A 22,250-nucleotide genomic window follows, 5' to 3' on the forward strand; every position below is an offset into this window, starting at 1 on the left:
GGCCGTGGGCGGTGATAACTCACAGACCGAGGCGCCCACTGGCCTGGCTCCGCCGCCCCTGGCGCCGAGCACCATGGAGACGAGCGGGTGCGGGAGATACGCGCCGCCTCCCGGGGTAGAGATGCGGCTGCAGATTAGATGCGATCCGGCCTCCGCGGCTGCCTCCCCTCCCGCCCACCCGCGCCGGGCTCCTGCGCCTCTCCGGGTGGGCTGCGAGCCCCTCTTCCCTTGCTTTGAGCCCCGAAGAAACCTTGTCGTAGGCCCTGGCTCCCCCGCCCCCAGGCCCTGGCAACAGTCCCTGGACTCTCGGTGCCAGTGGGTCCAAATGGGGAGACCGTCCCAGCCTCAATCAACCACTTGAAAACGCAGTGGCAGTGGAATGGTGCCACCTGCTGGTCTCTGGAAAGGGACCCGGGGAGAAGGGACTGCGGGGAGGCTCCTGCAGCGCTCCCCGCTCTCCATGTCCATCCAGCGGGGTTGCCAGCCAGGTTGAGAATGGTGGGCACTGGCCTTCAGCTGCCACCCTCCAGACTGCTTATAGCAGCAGCTGATAAGGGCAGGAGGCGGGGACCAGAGTTCTACCCTGCTCCCGCTCCCAGTAATTGCTGTCCTGGCTTTCCCCAAGACAAGTTCTTTAGTCTTTGGAGAGGCACTGCAAGTATTGGGGCGGGGAAGGGGGGTGGAGTGTGGCACCCTTAAAACCACAGAAAAGGGAGCAGACTGCAGGTTACCGCACCAGCTATGCAGGAGGAAAGGAACAAGAGGACTCCAGCTGTCCCCATGACCCAGGAGCCTTACCAGCAAATTTACGAAAAAAAAATTTTTATTCAAAAACTGTTTACACAAATGTGTAGCCTATGTACAAAGTACAAAAGAATCCTGCTTCTCATCCCCACCTTCCTTGAGAGATGTTTCAACTTGGGACCCCTTCCAGGACTCCGGCTGTCAGCTGCCCTGGGGCTGCCTGTGGGCGGCAGCTTCGGCGGGAGGGGCCTTCTCAGACCACAGTCAGTTATGCAACTGCGAAGAGGCCCTATTCCAAGTTCCCCCTCCCAGCAGAGTGGACCGCCATCAGCTTTTACCCCTCCCTCCTCCAGACTCCACAGGCGCACAGCAAGTCGCTGGTGCTGCCTCTTGCTGCAGGTTTTTTCCAGGAGAGGGGATCAACCCTGCAAGCCCTGGACCTCTCTCCCCCTCCCCCAACTTCTTCCATAGTGAGCAAGGTTGGAGACAGAGAGGCAAGGAAAGGCTGGGGCCAGATGGAGGGAATGGGATTGGGGTCGGGGGAATGAAGAGCAGGAATGTGGGCAGCAGCATTATACACATGAAGCCGGAGCCCCCTAGCTGGGGGCCAAGAGGCCAGGGAACTCCAGGCCCGAGGCAAAAGACCCCTTTCTGCTGTGTTTAGGGACATAACCACAGCCTAGATAAGCTCTCAGTTCACAACAACTCTGGAGTCCCTATTCAGGAGATAAAGTATAAAATATCACTCGTCACCTCCCTCCTGAGGGGAAGAAGCAAAAGACCAACACTGTACCAGAGCAGATCCACGCACACAACTGAGAGGCGAAGCTGCTAGCTAACTCAGGAATAAAACTTGAGCTTAAAGAAATTACCTGTCTCCTTTCCCTTCGCGAATAATTCCATTCAAACAGCTGCTGAGCCGACTAAGGCTCTGGCAGGAATAGGTCTGCCTGCCTGGCGTACCTGTGACCACAGAAGCAGCTTGGTCTCTCCCCACAGACAGACCCAGTGAGCTCTTGGAATGCCTTCATCTGAAGAAGAACAAGGCGGCCGCACACCTAAGACTGTGGAGGCGAGGTGGGCACACCTCGTACACAAACACGCGCGCACGTCTACACGTGTATGTGGGCTGCCTGCAAAGGCATCAGGATGCACAGAGATACAAACACAAAATCACAATGAATAGGACCCTGCACACTGGGGATTGTTTCCACAGAGGAGTGCAGTGTTCGAACAAACATTCAGGACAGCGAGCCTCTGCCGGGGGTAAAGAGACCAGTGGGCGGGGGGAGAGAGGGGTCCAGACTGTCCATTGGGCGGCGGAGGAGTTCTTCCACATGCCGGGCCACATCCATGGTCTCGTCCAGGTCGAATTCTCCATCCTGGTCGAGCACTGGGTCAGGGCTGGGAGGGGGAGAGGGGTATCAGAGGGAGCTGGCCTGCCGCAGAGCCCCAGGCTCCTGGGGGACAGCGCCCAGCCTGATCCCTGTTCAGTCTCATGGGAACAGGACCTGCTCTGGCTAGATGCCCGCACCACCAAGCTGAATCAGTCAGTCACTAGTTTGTCGGAAGATACCCCGGTTCTAGTCTCATCACTCACAAGCTCACTGAGTGATCTCAAGGAATTCATTTCCCCTGTCCCTGCCCTCCTCTGTAAAACGAGGTGGTTGGGTGAAGGAGCTCTGCCCATGAGATCTCAGGCACCAGACACTGAGCACCTATGAAGGCCTGGGCCTTTCAACCACGTTATGCCAATCCCCACAGCCACTGAGGAAGAAACTGAGGCTCAACCATGTTAGGAAGTTTGTTCAGAGCCACCTGGTAGGCAGGTGGAGTCAGGACTGGAATTCCAGTTTTGTGACTCCCAAGCCTGTGGTCGTCCAATGGCAGCAGACCATCCCTGGCTAGAAAGAGAATGAATCCCCTTCTCTGGGAACTTCAGAGAGGAGAGACATGTCCTGTTCCCACACGACTCCTAAGAACCACCACCACCCAGAGATACTCTGTATCAAGCCCTTACAACAGCCTCACCTGTGCTAAATGCGTTACCTGCAGTCTCTTGCTTGAGCCTGACCCCAGTCCCATGTGGTAGGTACTCTTGCCTCCATTTTACAGATAAGGAAACTGAGCATCAGAGAGGCTCCATAATTTCCCCAAGGTCACACAGCTACTCAGCACCAGAGCAAGGGCCCTGCTATTTCACAATGCTCTGTGCTCCTGGTTGGCTGATCTCATCCACCCTGCACCTGGGCATATGCCCAAGCCCACCTGGCCTGGGTGGTCTCAGACGGAGAGGAGCTCTGGTGTCCTTGCCCATTAGCCCTCTGGGTTCCTCCCCCCGGAGCTGCATGAGAACACAACCTACTTCTGCGGGTACATGTTATAGTGAGGCTGGGGGCACACGGCTGGGGAGGGAGCCTGGTCCATATAGGTGGCGTTGCTTCCAGCAGAGTCTGCAGAGGCGCTCACAAACCTGTGGGAGGAAGCGGAGCCTCAGCGGGGAGGGGCTCGGGGGCACCTTCGTGTCTTTCTCAGGTGTGGAAGGACAATGGGCCCACTGAGCCTAGGGCTCCGGGTGCAGGGGCGGGGCCCTGGGTACCCGCCCCTTGTGACCACGCCCAGTTCTCCTCCCCAGGGCTGGACCAGGTGGGGTGGGGGAGGGAATAGAAGGGGAGGCGGTGGGGGTTGAGGAGAGCCAGGTGGAGGCGCAGGGAGGAGAAAAGAGGCAGCAAGAGACCAGCGCTGGGCCCGGACACTTACTCAGGGACCACTTGCTTGATCTGTGGCTTCACGTATCCGTCCACTGCTTTAGCTGCCGAAGGTGGTGGGGTGGGGATGGTGATGAGAACCAAAGTCACTGAGAGCTCCCAGGGGAGTAGACACTGCCCTATGCAGTCGGACCCCCTCCCCACTCCCCACAATGCCACGGGGCTCATCAGGGATAAGATTTCCCACAGACTCCCATTGAACACCTGCTGACAGTCACCAGGTGACCCCCCAGACCCCTGGTTTCAGTCTCATCCCATCTCCCACTTCCTTTCCTGGCCCTTGGCTTCCTCTCTCCCCGTCCCCACCCCTGCCAAGGAAACAGAGTCCACACCGAGGAACAAACCCAACCAATGGAGTGGGGCCAGGTTGAAGAGAAAAAAACCTGTCCATTTTGCTTCCTACCCTCAACTGTGAGGGCAGGTTTGAGGGTGGAGAGGGGTGAGAGCAGTTGATTAAGATGGGAGCCGTGCATTATCTGTGGGTCTGCGTGATCCTGCTCCTCCCCCTACACTGCAGCCGCCTCCTCCTCCAAGGGCACAGAAGGGAGTCCACTCAGTGCTTGCTTTGCAGGGAAGAAAGCTAGGTCGGGGTTTCCACTTCATGGGCCTGTTGCTTGTTCACAAAACCTAGGATGGCCCTGGGTGCTCGGAGCCCTGAAATCCCCTCTGCGTGCCTTGTGCCATCCCATGGACCAATCCTCACAGGGGAAATGGCCCCTGGGCTCTTCCTGGGGTGTATCCGCTGCTTAGCCCCGGGAGTGTGTTGGGAGGTGTGTTGGGCAGACGCACCAAGCACAGGAGTATAGTACTTGGAGAAGACCTCATCCTTGGGCCGGTCGGGAAACACGTAGATGAGATAGTTCAGGTCCCCCAACCTGTCGGCCAGGGATCGGATGGAGAAATCCCGCGTGGTGAATGGCTTCAGATTCCACAGGTTACGGTCAGCTGTGAAAAGGCCAAGCTCATTTTCACAACCCACCGCCCACAGGAGGAGGATTGGAGCTGTAGGGCTGGGGGCCAGGCTTGTGGAGACATCCAGGTAAAAGCCTGCACTGCTAACCCACCCCTGTTCTCAGCACAGGGCAAGGAAGTGACCACGGGCGAGCAGATACCAACAAGTCTGGGTCAGGACAAAGAAGGACTCGCTCAGCAGTTCTGGAGGCTGTGGGGGGTAGTGATGTTAGGTTCTCCCAAGAGGAAACCAATAGAAAGAGACCGGGTATTTGAACAACACTCCAGCCACCCTCCAAGCTCAGTTCCCATCTTTCCCACCAGACCCCTTCTAAGGATACAGGCCTGATGGAGAATGGGAATGAGGAAATGAGAAACAGAGCCACTGGAGCGGGAGTGTGGGCAATGCAGGGAACTCACGAGAGTCAAACTTCCAGGCAATGGTGATGCCCCCAATTTCTGAGTCGCTGAAGCGCAACAAGAAGGTGCCATCGGGCTTGTTGATGAGCAGGTCATGGGCCTGTTGCTTGTTCACAAAGCCTAGGATGGCCCTGGGTGCACGGAGCACACAGAGTCACTGCTGGGCCACCAGCCACTGTCCCCTGAGCCCCGACCTCCCACCCGCCGTGCCTCACCCATCATTCCAATGGGGCTTGTGATGTTTCTTCAGCACCTCCATGACCCCGTCGAACCACTGCCAGAAGGTGTAGTTCCAGCCAGGCAAGTTCTCCTGAGGGTGCCCGGGAAAGCCCAGGTTAGGGCTTGTGTCCCCGTCATCTCAGGTGGTCCAGGGAACACTTGGTGCCCCTGTGTCCTCACCCAGTGCCTGTGTGCCAAGTCGCTTCAATCGTGTCCGGCTCTTTGTGACCTTATGGACTATAGCCCACCAGCCTCCAGTCCATGGGATTTTCCAGGCAAGAATAGTGGAGTGGGTTGCCATGCCCTCCTCCAGGGGATCTTCCTAAGCCAGGGATCAAACCCACATCTCTTTTGTCTCCTGCACTGGCAGGCAGGTTCTTTACCACTAGGGCTACCTGGGAAGCCCATCCTCTCAGACACAGGGATCTGGGACAATCCCATGGAGGAGGTCAAAGGTGCAAGAAACTGTCCAAGCTGGATGAGACCTCCAAAGTCATTCCTGCCCAACCCCTTCATTCTACAGATGGGAAAAGTGCGATGCAGATAAGGGAAGGGGCCTGGCAAATTAGGTAACATGTTGAGGACCAGAGCCCGGGGACCCTGACTTCCAGCTCCGGGTTCTTTCCAAAGTCTTGCCTCAGGTCTCATGGCTGTCTGCACTCCTTGGGGTACCAGCCCCCATCTCTCCTGGTTGTAGGAGAGGGGTCTGGGGGTGGGGGGGGGCCCATGGACCAGGTGCCTGTCTGTGAGGTGGGGAGGGGTGGAGGTAGTCCCAGGCAGGCAGCAGGCAATGCGTCCCTTACCCGGTTGAACTGGGACCAGGACACGGACATGCCGTTGTAGTCCTCGAGATGGCTGCTGCTGCTGTTGAACAGCTTCTGCGCCAGGAACACCAGGTTCTCCTTGGTCAGGCCCCGGTTGCTCTGCACCTCGGCCTTGAATTTCATGTTGAGCGCCTCGCACAGCTGCGGCCACAAGACTTTGTCGGGCACCGCAAATGGCACCCTGCCCTGAGAGTGAGAGAAGAAAAGGGAAAAGATTGAGGGAATAGGAGATATTTACACACACACACAGATACCAAGAGGCAGAGGGGAGTGAGAAAGATCCAGGAAAGGAGACAAAAGCACAATGGAAAGAAAGGTGGGGCAGGGGCAGAGGACAGGTATATAGGGGTAGAGACCCAGACCGGAGCCCTGGGAGCAGAGATCAGGGGCCAGATTCCAAGCACCAAGCTCACAGACCTAGGAGACCGCAGTCCCATGACCTGGAGCCCAGACAGAGCTGAGGTCATGCTGAGGGCAGGGCGCTCACACCAGCTGCCCCCTGACCACTGGTTTGGCCCAAGGGTGGGAGAAGACCACTCAGCAGGAGCCCTGGGGTTGGGGCTGGCCCTGGGAACCTCTGAGGGGCTGGGGCTGAGGTGGGGGTCCCACGGGGACTCACCGGCTCAGCAAAGGCATTGTCCCACAGCACTGTGGCGGTAGCATTGTGGTCCTGGCTGCCGTGAACGATGACAACCACGGGAAGGGACAGGGTCTACGGGAATCCAGGGAATGAGGGATGAGGGCCTAAGACCCTGGTCTTGCCCTCCACTTGGGGGAGGCACCTGACCTCCATTCCTCAAGCCCCTTCCAGCAAAACCAAAGCAGAAATAAACAAAAAACACAGCCCATTTCTTTTTGGCCATTGCCTCAATCCTGAGGGTGGGTGCCAGATTGCTGTCTGTGCTCAGTCACTCAGTCGTGTCCTACTCTTTGGGACCCCATGAACTCTAGCCCTCCAGGCTCCTCTGTCCATGGTGATTCTCCAGGTAAGAATACTGGAGTGGGTTAACTCACAGGGGATCTTCCCAACCTTGGGATCAAACCCAGGTCTCCCACATTGCAGGTGGATTCTTTGCCATCTGAGCCACCAGGGAAGCCCAGGTGCCAGATTACAATCTAGCAAATAAGCACCAGCAGAGTGAAATTAGGTTTTCTGAGAGCATCATGGGGTAACTGGACTGAGCGTATGCAAGGATTCCAGTCTCTGGCTTTCCCAAGTCAGCTGGGTGCCCTGCAGGGGACAGGGGAGCCAGGCCTCACCTTCACCTGGAACACAAGCTCATTGCTGCCAACACTGAACTGAGACTCAAACAGGACCGTGAACTTCTCTTCCGTCACAGACTCTGCACCTCGCCGGTCAGCTCGCTTGATCCTCTTGAGGGACTGCAGGGTGGGAGATCAAAAGGGGACGAGGAGAACACGGCAGGTTACGAGGACTCAGGACTCAGCTCTGGACAGACCTCCCACCTCGGGCCGGGCCCTGTCCTTACCATGTTTCTGAAGTGGGCGCTGAGGGTGCCTGTGGCCTGGTGATACTCCATCACACAGCAGTTGTTCAGGATCTCCCCGCTGCACTCACTGCCAAGCAGAGGGGACTCCGTCTCTGCTGGGCCCACGCCCAGAGCACTGTCCTGTATGCACCCTGGGCCCCAGCTTCTCCAGAAGGCCCCACAGCAGCCCCTGACCCCTCCCCTAAGAGCATTCCTCTGGGCTGACTTTCCTCATCAACCTGAGAGCATCCGAGCAAAGCCCCAAGGGTGGGGCCAATGTTAAAGTTCCTTGGGCGTCAAGATTGACGTGGGGGCCTTTGGCAGCTTCTAGCCCACTTGACATAAAAATCATGACCTCAGCCTAACAAGATCCCTGCCATCAACCCCTGCCCTGGCCTCACTGGGCTCCCCTCCCCTCATTCAGAACAAGCAAGCCCACAGTATCTTGTCTGTTTGCTGAACACACAAGCTCAGTGCTGCCTGGGGACTCCTGTACTTGCCTTCCTGTTACATTCTTTTTTTAAGTAATGCATTTTACACTTTACTATTTTTTAAATTTTTAAAAAAGTTCTGGCTGTACCCCGAGGCATATGGGACCTTAGTTCTCCAACTGGGGATCTAACCCATACCCCCTGCATTGGAAGGTGGAATCTTAACCAGTGGACCACCAGGCAAATCCCCCTGTTGCATTCTTGACTTTCTCATTCAGGTCTCCACTCAAATAGATCCTCAGAAAGGCCCTCCTTGGCCATTCATGTGCTGTTGCAACATCTATCCAGGCGCTGTGATATTGCTTGGCTTTAATTTTCTGTCTAGACTCTATTGCCTTCTGACGCGGCCTGATTTTTAAGAGTATATGACTGTCTTGTTCCCAGCCCAAAGGCAGGCTCTAAGAGAGTGAGAACTCTTCATCATCTACGTCATCCTAGCCCCAGAGCACACAGTGGGCCTCAGTACTCAGGACCCAGTCTCTCCCCTCACTCATTCCCACCCTCCTTCACTCACTCCCACGCCCTTCACGGGTGGCCTGGCCTAATTCCAGGACCTCACCCCGGGTTCTCCATCCACCACACCCCTTGTCTGCTCCTCCTCCAGACAGGCCCGTGTTCTCTCTGCCCGAACGTCTGCCCTCTCCACGCCCGTTCACCATCTCCTCCTAGTCACCCCGCAGCCTTGAAACTAGCTGTCATTCTGTCCCACCCCCTCCATGACCCACTTTCACGGTGCCCCAGTCGTCTCTCTTGTCACATGCCAGCAAGTAATCAATTCTCACGTCTGCTGCCTGCTAGCCTAAAGGTTGGGCCGTGATGGAGCCCAGTTTGGTGTGGATCCCAGTAGTGTGCCAGTGCTCAGCACAGGTCCTGGGACACCCTAATAGTGAAGTCCTTGATTTGCTCTGTGTGCGAGGAGTACCCCCAGACAGAGGGCCCTGGAGAGACATGGGACCACATCGCAATGCGAGACAAAGAGTGGGAGGCCCCGTGTGTCCTCATCACCTGGGACCCCAGCTACAGAGCAGAGGCTGAGCTGGGGGAGGGCAGATGAAGGAGCGGGCAGCGTACTTGCGGGTGTTCTCGTTCTTGAGCAGTGACTTGGCCTGCTGCTCGCTGATGATGGTGGCCTTCACCTGGGGGGGGTTCATGTGCACGTTCAGCTTCCCGCCCACCAGCAGGCGCACGGTGGCCGCGAACTTGGTCTGGGTCTTCAGGACCTGAGGGGGCTGCTTCTCGATGATGAATGTGCTGCGGAGACACAAGGGACAGGAGCTACTTCAGGGGACAGGACTCTGGCCCCACCTTCCACGTGGGGAGGCTGCCCTGCACCAGGCTGAGCAGGTGAAGGGAGGGTTTGCGGACAGTCCACCCTCCCTGGGGCCACTGTGAGTCAGGGGAGCTGGCGGGAAGGGAGGCAGTGAAAGGAACTCAGCAGCTGAAATGAGTTGCAGGAGACAAACGCCCGTGTAGTGTCCACGAGAAATACTGGGCCAGGTCGACAGCAAGAGGCCACAGCAACAGGGGATGGAGAGGGATGGGAGGAGGGTGTGAGGCAGAAACTGAAGGATTTAAGCCAGAGCTCCCCATCTGCAAAGACCCTCCTGCCCCCCACCCAGGGCAACCAGATGGGAGTGGGGCGTGGCCAGGAGTCACCTGGTCACCAGGGCGGAGATGATGTCAGTGATGGTGGCGTTGACCTCAGCCAGCATCTCCTCCACGGGGCCGGGGATGGGCAGCTGCTGGCAGAGGTGCTCGGCTCTGCGGATCTGCTGCCGGTTCTGCCAGATGATCTCCGCCAACTTCTCACACCTGAACGCGAGCCCCAGGGCCCAAGGGAAGGACACGGGCTTCACCCCCATCCTCCAGGCCAGAAGCTGGCAGGCGCCCAGGCGGGGACCAGGCCCACACCCAGCTCCACCCCCAGGAAGGCCTGGCTCCCGAGCCACCTCGCCTGTGCACTGGGCACAGCAGAGATGCCCTGCCTTCCAAAAAAACCAGAGAAACACCCAGGAGGAGTGACACTGACTGGGGTCCAACCTGCCTGAGTGCCACTTTGCCACCTGGCCCCACCCCAGCATCCTCCCAGGGGAAGGGGCACAGAAAGGGACACCAGCGTCAGCATCAAACCACACCACTGGTGGGATAAGACCCGTGCCCAGACAGAGAGAGCCAGCTGCTCATGTAGACGTGGGCACAAACAGCAGCTGGCAGCACCACTCTGAGCCCTGCTGTCCCTCTCTGCCCCCCACCGCTGGTACCAGGACTGTAGCACATCCAGGCTGCCCTCGGGGGGCCCTCCGTTCCCCGCCAGCTGCTGCCGCCGCTTCCACTGGATCAGCTCGTCATCCAGGATGATGGTCTGCTGCTTCCGCAGCAGCTGCAGGGTCTTCTGGTGCTTCTCGGCCAGCTCCTGAGGGTCGGGCGGTGGCTCAGCCGGCCCTTCTGGGCTCTCAGAACAGCCCTGCAGGGCCTCCTCCTCCCGGACCGACTCTCCCCCTCAGGCCCCATGGGGAAGAACGCCCGGGCCTCCTGCTCTGCTCGGTCCCGCTCTCCTCCTGGCTCTCTGCCTCCCTCAGGGTCCCCAGGACAGCTCAGGGTGTCACCGCCCCTGCGGGAGGGGAGGGACGCTGAGCCCACTCACCACGCGGTACTGCTGCAGCGTCTGGGCCTCGCGCTGCAGCCAGGCCTCCAGGGACACCTGCTTCTGCTGGAGGGCCGTCTCCCGGCTCAGTCGCTCCTGGGGGTTCAGCTGGGCCAGCTGGGCAAACTGAGCTGGAGGAGGGGACAGGACACCACGACCATGACCTCCCCGGTCCAGTGGGGAGCCCATCTGTTCTGGAGGCAAGACCCTCGAGGGGACATGTCTGACCCGCGGCCAGTCAGGTTCCACAGCAATGGGGCCTGGAGATGAGAAGACTCTGGCCCCTGTGCCCCGACTCTGAGCTCCCCTCGGGAAGTGGGGAGATGGAAGCCTGGGGGACAGCTGAGAAGCCTGCCCTGGCCAACCCTCATGAGCCCTCCTCACCCCATGCAGGGTCTGGCTTGGAGCCACCATGTCTGGTCTGAAGTGAACCCTGCCATTCACCAGGTGCTGAACTTGGGCAAGTCACCCCGCTCTCCTATGCCTCAGTTTTCCCATCTGTAAAAGGGGAGCATCATGAGGCATCTACCTCAGCAGCTGGCTGCTAAGTGATGAGACAGAAAATGCTCAGGAAGCTGCCCGGCACCATTGGCCCCAGAGGGAAGTCAGTTATGGTTAATGGGTTACATGAGGGGATGAAAGGCAGATGGAGCAGCTCTCAGCCCCAACCTCACAGGCACAGCCTCGTGAGAAGCCTCTGGTCCGTGGGCTTTGTCCTGCCTACCAGGCTTGGCAGCCTCTCCTCAGGGAAGAGGGGTTTTTTTCAGGCGGTGAAGGTCCCTAACATGCTTAACCAGGTTGGTCACTGTGAGCTCAGCTAACCAACCGGAAAAGAGACACAGAGAGAGTTGGGGCCACTGGGGACACGAAAGCAGTGAGATTCTCTCAGGAGAGAGAGGCAATTTCTCTCCACACCAGCTCTCAGGCAGCTCATCAATGGCAGGAATAGGTAACCAGGCCTCACTGACTCCCTCTGCAAACAACCTGTGATGAAATACTTAAGACACAGGAAGTAGAGAGGATGATACAAGGAACACCTGTGTATCAAGAAGCCGCTTAAGAAATCAGGCACTTCCATGGTGAAGCACCCGTACCCCTCCCCTGCTGGTAACCCCATCCCTCCCTCCACAGGCAACCACTGTCCCCAGTGCTGGCATCCGACCCTCGCCAATGGCCTTTCTGAACATCCCAGGGGCCTCACTGGGGCTGAGTCTAGAAGACGTGAGCGTCAGTCAGCAAGTCTTGGTCAAGCTCCTGGCAGGCCGCTGAGGGCCATGTCACACGGCCAAGACCCTGTCCTATGGACACACAAGGCTGGGACAGACTAAAGCAACTCTATTCAAGAGAACTTAGAAACATGGCTCCATTCTGACTGCAGGGGACTGAGCAGGCAAGGAACGGAGCAGAACAATCTGGACAGCCACTCGGAATCCTGCCACCCACAGGGAGACAGTGATAATCCCAACACCGGGACCTGACTTCCTTATGCAAGTGACCCACTTAAGTCTCTCCTGGCAAATTGCAGAAGCTTCTGGGAAGGACGCCAGGAGACGTGAGGCAATTGTCTGCTCCACTGGAGGGAGCTGAGACTGCCCTCACACAAACAGATCAGTCGTCTGTGTTTCTGATGGGTGCACCTGATAAATGAGACTGAACTGACATTGCATGATGGGGACAAACCCAACCTCACAAGTAGCAAACAGAAAACCCAAGAATAGAATCATCCATTCTGTCAGCCAGTCAATGGCCTTGGGTAGAAATAAGAGCCTGAATCTCCTGTTCCCTAATCTTGGAAAAGGGCTATCTTTTCTTTCATGTTAATCTGGGATGGATTCAGATATAATGAAGACCTGCTTGAATCATCCCCCCAACTTTTATTCAATGCCTGCTACGTCTCAGGCAATGCGCTAATCTCAAGATACAGAAAACACCCATAGGGTAGGGTAGGAGGAAAGCTTAAATGGTTAAGTTAAAGCAGCATCTTTAAAAATTTAAAGAATTAAAAGGAAGAACAGAGGAACAAAAAACCAAAAAGGGACAAAACAAAATAAATATTAAAATGTGGACCTCAGTAGACGGGTATTTAACATTACATTAAATATTAATAAACCAAACACCTCAATTAAAAGCAAAGATTTTCAGAATAAATACAAAAAGACTCAATTATGTGCTGTCTACATTTCAAATTTTAAAAAGCATGAATAAAAAACTGGAACTAGAACTGCCATATGACCCAGCAATCCCATTGCTGGGCATACACACCAAGGAAACTAGAATTGAAAGAGACACGTGTACCCCAATGTTCATCGCAGCACTATTTACAATAGCCAGGACATGGAAGCAACCTAGATGTCCATCGGCAGACAAATGGATAAGAAAGCTGTGGTACATATACACAATGAAATATTACTCAGCTATTAAAAAGAATGCATTTGAATCAGTTCTAATAAGGTGGATGAAACTGGAGCCTATTATACAGAGTGAAGTAAGTCAGAATGAAAAACACCAATACAGTATACTAATGAATTTAGAAAGATGGTAATGATGACCCTATATGCGAGACAGCAAAGAGACACAGATGTATACCACAGTCTTTTGGACTCTGTGGGAAAAGGCGAGGGTGGGATGATTTGAGAGAATAGCATTGAAACATCTATATTATCATATGTGAAACAGATCCCAGTCCAGGTTTGATGCATGAGACAGGGTGCTCAGAGCTGGTGCACTGGGATGACCCTGAGGGATGGGATAGGGAAGGAGGTGGGAGGGGGGTTCAGGATGGGGAACACATGTACACCCATGGCTGATTCATGTCAATGTATGGCAAAAACCACTACAATACTGTAAAGTAATTAGCCTCCAATTAAAATAAATAAATTAATTTAAAAATAAAAAATAAATAAAAAGCATGAAAAAATACATTGTGTTAATATAGAATAAAAAGCCTGGAGGCATTATATCTGATAGACCCCAGACAAAGAGGGATACCAGAGATCAAGAAAGCTATTCCATAATTATTAAGGGGTCAATCAATCAGAAAGACATACTAATTATAAGTAATTATAAATAACTATAAATATATACGCTTCCCTGGTGGCTCAGACAGTAAAGAATCCGCCTGCAATGTGGGAGACCTGGGTTCGATCTGATCTGGTCCAGGATCTGGGAAGATCCCCAGGAGGAGGGCATAGCAACCTACTCCAGTATTCTTGCCTGGAGAGTCCCCACAGACAGAGGAGTCTGGCAGACTACAGATCACGAGGTCACAAAGAATTGGATATGACTGGGAGACTAAAAGTGAAAGTAAGTGAACTCGCTCAGTTGTGTCCGACTCTTTGCGACCCCATGGACTGTAGCCTACCAGGCTGCTCCATCCATGGGATTCTCCAGGCAAGAATACTGGAGTGGGCTGCCATTTCCTTCTCCAGGGGATCTTCCTGACCCAGGGAATCGACTGAGCGACTAAGCATGGCATAAATATATATGCATCAAATAATAAAGCTTCAAAAAACATAAAGGAAATATTTACATAAGTAATTGGAGAATTACACAATACAGTAAATCTTGATACCTCTCTATCTATAGGAGCAATTAGGCAAAAATAAATCAATAAAGACATATACCTGTGGTTCTCAAAGTGTGAACCAGGGACCCCTGAAGGTTTCCTAAAACCCTTATAGGAGGTCCACAAAGCCAGAACTATTTTTGTAAAATCATAAGACTTTATTATTATTTTTTTAATCATAAGACTTTATTTGCCTTTTTTTCTTTTATTCACTTATAAGTATACAGCAGAGTTTTCTAGAGGCTATAAGATATGTGATATCACAACAGATTGAAAGCCAGATCCAGCTATCTCCGACTAAGCCTAACATTAAAAAGATTTGTAAAAATGTAGAAAACAATGCCACTCTACTCGGAAAATATAGATGTTATTGGTTTCTCAGTTTGTTTGTTTTTTTAGTTCACTATGTTAACATTATATACAATGTTAAATACGTTAACATTATTGAATTTATTTTTGCTACCTTTAAATGAAACAACTTCAGAACATACATTCTTTTCAAGACCACAAAATACATTCATTAAGATAGAGCACATGCTGGGGCACAGAACAAGTCTTCATAAATTTAAGAGAGGAGATCATATGCATATGTTCTCTGACAACAATAGACCTCAGCCATGAAATGAAATCAATAATGATATGACATCTAGAAAAAACTCAAATATTTGGAAATTAAACAATATACGTCTAAATAGTGTATGGGTAAAATAAACAGAAGAGAAATTAGAAAATATTTCAAATTGAATGATAATGGTATAAGCATATCCAAGACGATGAGATGCAGCTGAAGCATTAATGAGAGGGAAATCAGTAGCTCTGAATATATACATTAGAAAAAAGAAGGGTCTAAAATCAATGACCTGAGGTTCTACCTTACGAAGTCAGAAAAATAAGAAGAAGGAAAAGGTGGCTTCCTGTTCTCACTTAGATGGGGGTGATACAGCTCTGGGGTCAATTTGAAGTGGAGGAAGATGAGTCATGTTTCAAGGCTCCTCAAAGTGTACCATAAGGACACTTAGTAGGGTTAATTCCTTCTGGGTTAATTTTTTCCCCCACACCCTAATCATGGCAGCTACTAGAAAATTATAGACCTGAGAGACAGCAGAGTTTTCCACTGTCGCGTCCTCCTCCCATCATTACCTCCTATTAGTGAAGCTCAAGAAGGGGCATTCCTGGGGTTCCACCTCTCCCCAGCCTGGTTCAACCAGGGGACTCCCAACCTAGGTTTTCCCTCTGATTGGGGAACACTGTCCACATTCATTCATTCATTCACCGAGATACAGAATACTGGTTAATAAAATATAGGATTTTATGAATATCTCTAGGTTAATATCCAGTTCTGCAACTTACAAGAAGCCCAGGCCAAATTGCATGTTCTCTTTGACCATCAGTTTTATTATTTGCAAAACAGGAATAAAGAATACTGAAGTGGGGAGCCATTCCCTTCTCCAGGGAATCTTCCTGACCCAGGAACTGAACCTGGGTCACCTGCATTGCAGGCAGATTCTTTACCATCTGAGCCACCAGGGAAACCCCACTTAATTCTTAGGGCTATGGTAAAAGTTGTATTGAATAACATAGTCGTATTGAGTAAAGGTTGTATTGAATAAGGGTTTAGCCTAGAGCCTGGCCCACAGCAGGGGCTCCATCACTGGAGCCATTACTTGTTCCAGGCTTTGGGTAAGGCTCTGGGGAGACAGACATGGACCTAGCCCCAACCCTGCAGGAGTTCACAAAGTGGTCTCACTCTGGTCCTCCAGACATGCACTGCCCTCCCACATCAGGCTCACCCTGGATCCTCAGGCTCTCCTGATACTGGATGATGAAATACTCTTGAGTCTGCTGCAGCTTCTTCAGCTCATTCTCTGTGTCCTGCGTGACCAGTCGAAGTTCCTCAAATGTCTGGTTGATCTGAAGGTGTTTCTGGGACATGGCATCAACCAGGATCCCAGCAGAAGAATTACCCTGGAGACATATCAGGGGAGGGTGCAGGCAGCAGTGAGCTGGGCAGTGAGGATGGGAGAAAAACCTCAGGCCTTGGGGAACACCAATACTACAGACCCCAGACACCAAATCTAGAATAAGAAGGAAGGGTACTTTGAGTCAGAAGAAGAGTCATTTGCCAAAATAGGGGTGTAGGGGGTAAAGGAGGAGAAGTAGGTGATCTGGCAGGCTCTGGTAGAAACTTCTGTTGCAGTTCTGACCTCCATCTAAGTACCCCACACAAGGTCCATTTGAGTTCTCTCTGGAGAGACTAGAACCTAACCCATCCCAGGAGTTACCTGAGTTTTCCTACTAAGGATGATGGCCCCTCATTTCAGAGTCATTCACTGACCCCATGCCATGATGCTAGATGCTGGGGACATGATGGGGAACAAAGCCATGTGAACATACGTCATCTGTGTCCTCACTAAGACCTCAGGACTGAGGGAAGAGTGTGAACTACTCATGGGTGGAGTCCTGAAGACCCCCAGATGAAGGTACAAGGAGGCATCAACAAAGGCTTTGTGGATCCAGCCATTCAGCTAACCTGGTTGGATCTATTCCTTCGACCAAGTGCTGTTCTTGTTTTTAATTTTACTTACTTATTTTTGGCTGTGCTGGGTCTTTGTTACTGCTCACGGGCTGGCTACTCTCTAATTGTGGTGCTCATTGCAGTGGCTTCTCGTTGCAGAGCACAGGCTCTCGAGCTCAGTAGTTGTGTCCCACGGGCTTAGGTGCACCATGGCATTTGGAATCTTCCAGCACCAGGAATCGAACCCATGTCCCCGCCATGGGCAGGCAGATTCTTAAGCACTGGACTCCCAGGGCAGTCCTCAACCAAATTTTTAGGGCCTCTCCAGTAAACTGCTCTCAGAATAAAACCCAAACTCCCTTCACAGCCTCCACGGCCCTAGCCAGGAGCCTCTGCCTACCCCACCCCCAGCTCCCTTGTTGCCAAACCACACTGGCCACTTTCTGTTCCTTGGATACGCAGGGAGTTCCTGCCTCAGGGCCTTTGCATGTTTTGTTCCATTACCCTGGAACATTCTGGCACTAAATCCTCCTGAGGCTAGCACTTCCACTGGCACCTTTTCAGAGTGACCTCTTCTGAAGAGTTACATTAAAATAGGACTGCCCTACTGAACGTGTCATGTTCCTGCATGTTCTTTCTTGTCTGCCTCTCTGCACTAGAAAGTGAGCTCCCTAAGGACCAAGATTTTGGTCCCGTTTGGTGCACAACAAAATCCTCAAGGCCCAGAACATCAGAGGTGTCCAAGAACAGCTTGATGACTGGAGGACTATTTTTCCCCCAAACATAACAGCACCTGCCTTGTAGGCAGGTATTTCTAACTGGAACCAGACTCATTCCTATGTTTACAGATAGCTCTGTAATTGCACCAAGTCAAGAATTGTACCAGTTGACCCTTTGTGACCTGGCTTCTGCCCAGTTGGCTTCCTTCTCCCCAGTAGCACTAAACACTTAAAATTCTTCAAATGTCATAAGATGGCTTGTGCCTTCCTGCCCTCATATATACTGTTGCTATTTATTTATTTTGCATTTTCTTTATTTCTATTTTTGGCTGCACCTTGTGGTATGTGGTATCTTAATTCCCTGACCAGGGATCAAACCCATGTCTCCTGCAGTGGAAGGTGGGGCCTTAACCACTGGACCACCAGGGAAATCCTACTGCTGCTATTTTTCACTAGAAAACTCATTCCACCTTCTTCCTCTCTCTTTCCTCATTACAGTGAGGCATCTTTTTCCTCTGGACACCCTCCCCACTACTGGCCAGCCTGCCCCAATCTGAGTTGGGTCCTTTTTCCATATAGGCTGACTTAGCACTCAACAGAGTCCTAAAGAATCTATCACAGCCTGAATCCCTTTTAGGTGGAGGCCAGGACTTTATCTGTTTCTCCCATCCTAGTCCAGTGTCAGACGCACAGCAGGACCTCGATAAATGTTTACTGAATGACCTCTCAAATTCTTGATATCAGTGTCCACCACAAGTAAATAATAACTATGACTTCACTTCAGGCATTATTCTGTGGTCATTACCTAAGGGATATCATTTAATGAAATTCATTTTGCTTTACTGCGGATAATTTACCATTTGCACCATTGTCCAAGCATATGTCCGAGATCTTTATGATTTCAGAACCTGGGGAACAGGTCCCTGCTCTGCCTCCCTGCGCCTTGCTTCTCTGAGCTTGCCCAGGTTAATTCTTCTGACACAGACCTCCATTTCTCCTCATAGACCCCACCAGAGGATATTTCTTCTTTCGCCCCAGCCTCATTTATTCAATGACAAATCTTTTCCCTAGTGATTTGTAATGCCATCTCTGACATAGATTGAGTTTCCAGATGTGTATATGTTTTTAGGGCTTCCTCTTCTTCATTTGTATATGTCTGTTCTTTGCTCTGGGCGTCCCAGGTGGTGCAGTGGTAAAGAATCCACCTGCCAAGGCAGGGGACACAAGAGATGTGGGTTTGATCTCTGGGTCAGGAAGATCCCCTGGAGTAGAAAATGGCAACCTGCTCCAGTATTATTGCCTGGAAAATTCCATAGACAGAGGAGCTTGGCAGGCTACAGTCCACAGGGCTGCAGAGAGTCAGACACGACTGAGCGATTAAACACACAGCACACATCTTTTGCCCACATGGTATCTCATTTAATCCTCGAAATAGCCCTATAGGGTAGATACTGTGACTGCCCTCATTTATAATAGGAAAAAATCGGAGGCTCAGAGAGGTGAAGTAACTTGCTCAAGTCACACAGCTAGTAAATAGTAGAGCCAGGGAGTGGGGGCTCTGTGTGTGTGTGGGGTCAATCTAAACCTGCATGTAATATGGCCTCTCACACTTGCCTGTGTATTTTATTTCTTTGGTGCTCTCTATTGCCAGTATTTATAAAACAGAGCTGTGTCTGGAGAGGAGAGCAGGTGAAAGGACTTCTCAAAATCTTTCCCCAAACCCATGGGACACTCACATTGTTGGCTTCTCGGACCAGCCTCTGTTCATTGTACAGAATATGGCGAATGCAGCGCACCAGCTCCATGGGGCAGCGGTCGTACGTGTTCTGAAAGAATCCAACAGTGGCTACCAAAGGCCACCCTCTGCTCCCACCATGCCCACTGCAGTGCCACCCACTCCTTCCTCTCCTCCAGCCTATGCCTCAGCTTCCACTCGGAAGCCTCAGGAACTGCCACCAGAACCTCTATCTCTCCTTGACTTGATTTCCCCTCCCAGATCTTCACATTTGGTTCACACTGCATTAGAAAGCCACAGGTTACAAAGTACTTCCAATCTGCCATCTCCTTTGACTTGTGCATCATAGAAACCCTATGACACAAGCAGAAACCATTATCCTCATTTCACAGATGAGAATACTGATGCTCAGGGAGATTGAGTACTTGTCCAAAGGCAAACAAGTGAGTGAGCAGATGACTCAAGACTCGGGGCATCTAATGCCAAGGTCAAGGTACTTTCCATTATAGTCCTGGCCCTGGGTTCCTATTTTACTTCCCTTCCCACACCCCCCACACCCCAGGTTTCTCCTGTTTCCTGCCTCCTTTGGGATGGACTTTTTATTTCCTTGGCACCTTGCTGCTTGTATTCAAGAAGGCTCTCTAAAACTTCAAGTGAGTTCCAATAAATGCTCATCTATGATTACCATCCACATCCCTTTCCTATTTCCACAAAAGTTTCCTCTTTCCCCTTTACTCCTTCCTCCTACACCCTCATCTTACATTAAACCCTTAATTCAAGGCTCCAGGACACCCCGCTCCTCTCGCACGCCACTTGCCCCAAGAGGGCTGTCTGGTTGCCCCATCCCCTCCTTTCTAGAACCTGTCGGTGTTCGTTTCTCTCACAACAGAATTTTGACTCAGGCTACTCCCATCCCTTCTGCCTGATCTACCCAGAAAGTGCTTTCACCCATCCCCCTTCTCTTGGGGACAAACATGCCCCATCTCTTACTTTGTCATAGGCTAAGGGAATCTGACAGGTCTGATTTAGAAAGAGGGGGTGGGGGAAATTGAAGCACAGATAAGCTCAGGGTCATACAGTGAGTCAGTGGCCAAACCAGGAAAAAACCCAGGGGTTCTGGTGCTGGAAAGAGAAGGCCGACAGTTTCCCTGCAGATGGCTTGCAGCTCACGCCCACCTGGAGCTGCGTGGCATAGTGCCCCAGCTTGATCTTCAGTAGGAACCCGTCTTCCCCGACTTGGTGCTCTGCCTTCTTCTGCAACTCCTGCACCAGGCCCTCCAGGAGCTGGGTGGCCTGGGCCCGGTCCTGGGGATTGTCCAGGTCGATGGCATCCCTTAGCGCAAGGCAGGAGAGAGAAACCTGCTATGGTGCCTCCTCGGATGAGGAGGTCAGGTACCAGGAAGGAGGGGAAAATCCCAGGCTCCTGCCCACAAGACTTGCTCCCTGCAGCTCCACAGGCATCAGAGTCTAGAAACATCCCCTCTCCCCTCCCAGACTCCCATTTCCCTGTTCCCCTTTCCCTGGGACACCACCCCTTCCACACAGTGAGGGACAGCCAGGATCAGAATCTCCCCAAACCACCAAGAGGAGACGTAAAGGCCAAGGGGCCTGGATGGTTAGGGACCAGCAGGGCAAGGCGCCGGGCAGGGGCACCTACCACGGCTGGCTCTCAATCCACTGCGCCAAGTAATGCCGGACCTCGATGGGGAAGTGCTGCCCGTATAGCACCTGCATCTGGCGCAGGGCATCTCCCTGCAGCTGCTGGGCCTGGATCCAGCCCGCCATGTCCGTTCACCTAGGGCGAGCAGAGCGCTGAGGAGGTGCCTTCTCGTCACAGGCGTGGACTGGGCCTGCCCCTGGCCCTGTCGTGCCCACCCATCCCTGGACCGCGGTCAGGCCAGGCCCCTCCCCTCCCACAGACACGCTTTCCTGTGCGGGAAGAAAGACGGTGAGGAGGGGAAGGCCGTCCTTCCCTCCAGCGAGGAACCCGCTGAGGCTTGGGGAGGGGCTCCCGAAAGTCAGGTGCCCTCCCCTTCTTCCTCTCCCCTCGCCCCACCGGGGCTTCCCGGGGTGGGGGTGGGGGTGGGGGGAACAGCTAGAAACTGAAAGAGAAACTTGATGGCGGAGGCCCTCGGGCCCTCTGGGGAGGACTGCAAACACCCCCTACCCTGCTTCGAACCCCGAGTCTCAGTTTCTGGGAACGCGGGGATATTCCAGCCCAAAGCTAGGGCAAGGCCACCGAAGGTTTCCCCTGGACGGCTCGGCCACCGCTGGCACGTGGCTGGGGTGTTTAGGAGGGAGGGCTGGGGAGACAAGACACTCCCTCTCTCGGGCTGCGCCCCCCGCACCTCGCTGTGCCCCGACGTCTCCCACTGTCCAGTCCGACAGCGCCCCCTGCCCACCGAGGGCGAGGACGGCGCCCACCCTCGGCCTCCTCCCTCCATCCGCGTCCCGCGTCCCTAGTCCACGCGGCGCCGAAACTCCCTCTGGGTCCCGGGGACCGTCCCCAGCGCCCCTCCGTCTGTCGGGCTCCGGGGCCTGCGGGGCGAGGACCCGGGCAGCAGCAGCAGCAGCAGCAGCAGCAGGGTGCCCCCTCTGGGCGCGCGTCGCCGGGGACGCGCTGCCGGGGCCACCCACCTGGTCGTGCCGGGCGGTCCGGCGACGGGGCCGATGCTCGCTCCCGGCCGGGGCTCCTGGCGGCGGCGGCGGCGGCGGCGGCTGTTACTACAGGAAGGAGCCGAGAGCAGCGATTTCCTCCTCAAAGGTCAGCTGCCTCTGACAGACCATACACAGCGCGCGAGCTCTCGCCAACACCCCTCCCAGCCTCGGTCGCTCTCTCCCCGCCTCCGCCCTCGGTGGCTGGCTCCCCGGCGAGTGCACGGCGGCGAGGCGGGGCGGCGCCGAGCGCGGGGGGCTGCTCCGACGGCGGGGTCCCCCGGGAGTCCCAGCCGGCCTCGCCGGCGACCCCGCGGAGCTGCCGCAGACCGTGCTGGGCAAGAGGGGCGGGAGTGGCTGGAGGATGGGAGTGGGAGGGCTGGGAAATCCCGGGCTCTGGAAATCCCAGCGCGGGGCCTCAGTTTTCTCATCTGTCAAAAGGGAGGAGGAAAGGGTTGGAGCAGCTGGAGATGCGGGCGTTTGTCATCTTCTGAGCCTCTAGATTAAAGA

At 53.7% G+C, this 22,250-nt stretch overlaps 1 protein-coding gene across 1 annotated transcript; it reads right to left on the reverse strand.

Moving 5' to 3' along the window:
• Positions 1 to 805: 805 nt before the first annotated feature.
• LOC129648975 (signal transducer and activator of transcription 5A) lies at positions 806 to 21,855 on the reverse strand. The gene is made up of 19 exons (XM_055575853.1): positions 21,723 to 21,855; positions 20,743 to 20,880; positions 20,262 to 20,418; positions 19,087 to 19,176; positions 15,907 to 16,081; positions 10,552 to 10,682; positions 10,169 to 10,320; positions 9,564 to 9,719; positions 8,979 to 9,158; positions 7,417 to 7,504; positions 7,187 to 7,309; positions 6,546 to 6,638; positions 5,906 to 6,112; positions 5,099 to 5,193; positions 4,884 to 5,014; positions 4,302 to 4,457; positions 3,505 to 3,556; positions 3,110 to 3,217; positions 806 to 2,148 (listed from the first exon to the last, which is right to left on the reverse strand). Exons 2-19 carry the CDS (start codon positions 20,868 to 20,870, stop codon positions 1,986 to 1,988), a joined length of 2,385 nt encoding a protein of 794 aa, XP_055431828.1. The 5' UTR covers positions 20,871 to 20,880; positions 21,723 to 21,855; the 3' UTR covers positions 806 to 1,985.
• Positions 21,856 to 22,250: the final 395 nt, after the last annotated feature.

The sequence above is a fragment of the Bubalus kerabau genome, chromosome 4 (assembly GCF_029407905.1).
Source record: "Bubalus kerabau isolate K-KA32 ecotype Philippines breed swamp buffalo chromosome 4, PCC_UOA_SB_1v2, whole genome shotgun sequence".
NCBI lineage: Eukaryota > Metazoa > Chordata > Mammalia > Artiodactyla > Bovidae > Bubalus > Bubalus kerabau.

Bases quoted from the DNA above. Each gene is read 5' to 3' on its own strand.
- LOC129648975 (XM_055575853.1), bottom strand. From the start codon at position 20,870: ATGGCGGGCTGGATCCAGGCCCAGCAGCTGCAGGGAGATGCCCTGCGC. The intron at 16,082-19,086 runs GTGAGTGTCCCA...ATATGTCTCCAG, and splicing joins TGGTCCGAGAAGCCAACAAT to GGTAATTCTTCTGCTGGGAT. The intron at 7,310-7,416 runs GTAAGGACAGGG...CCCACCCTGCAG, and splicing joins GCGCCCACTTCAGAAACATG to TCCCTCAAGAGGATCAAGCG.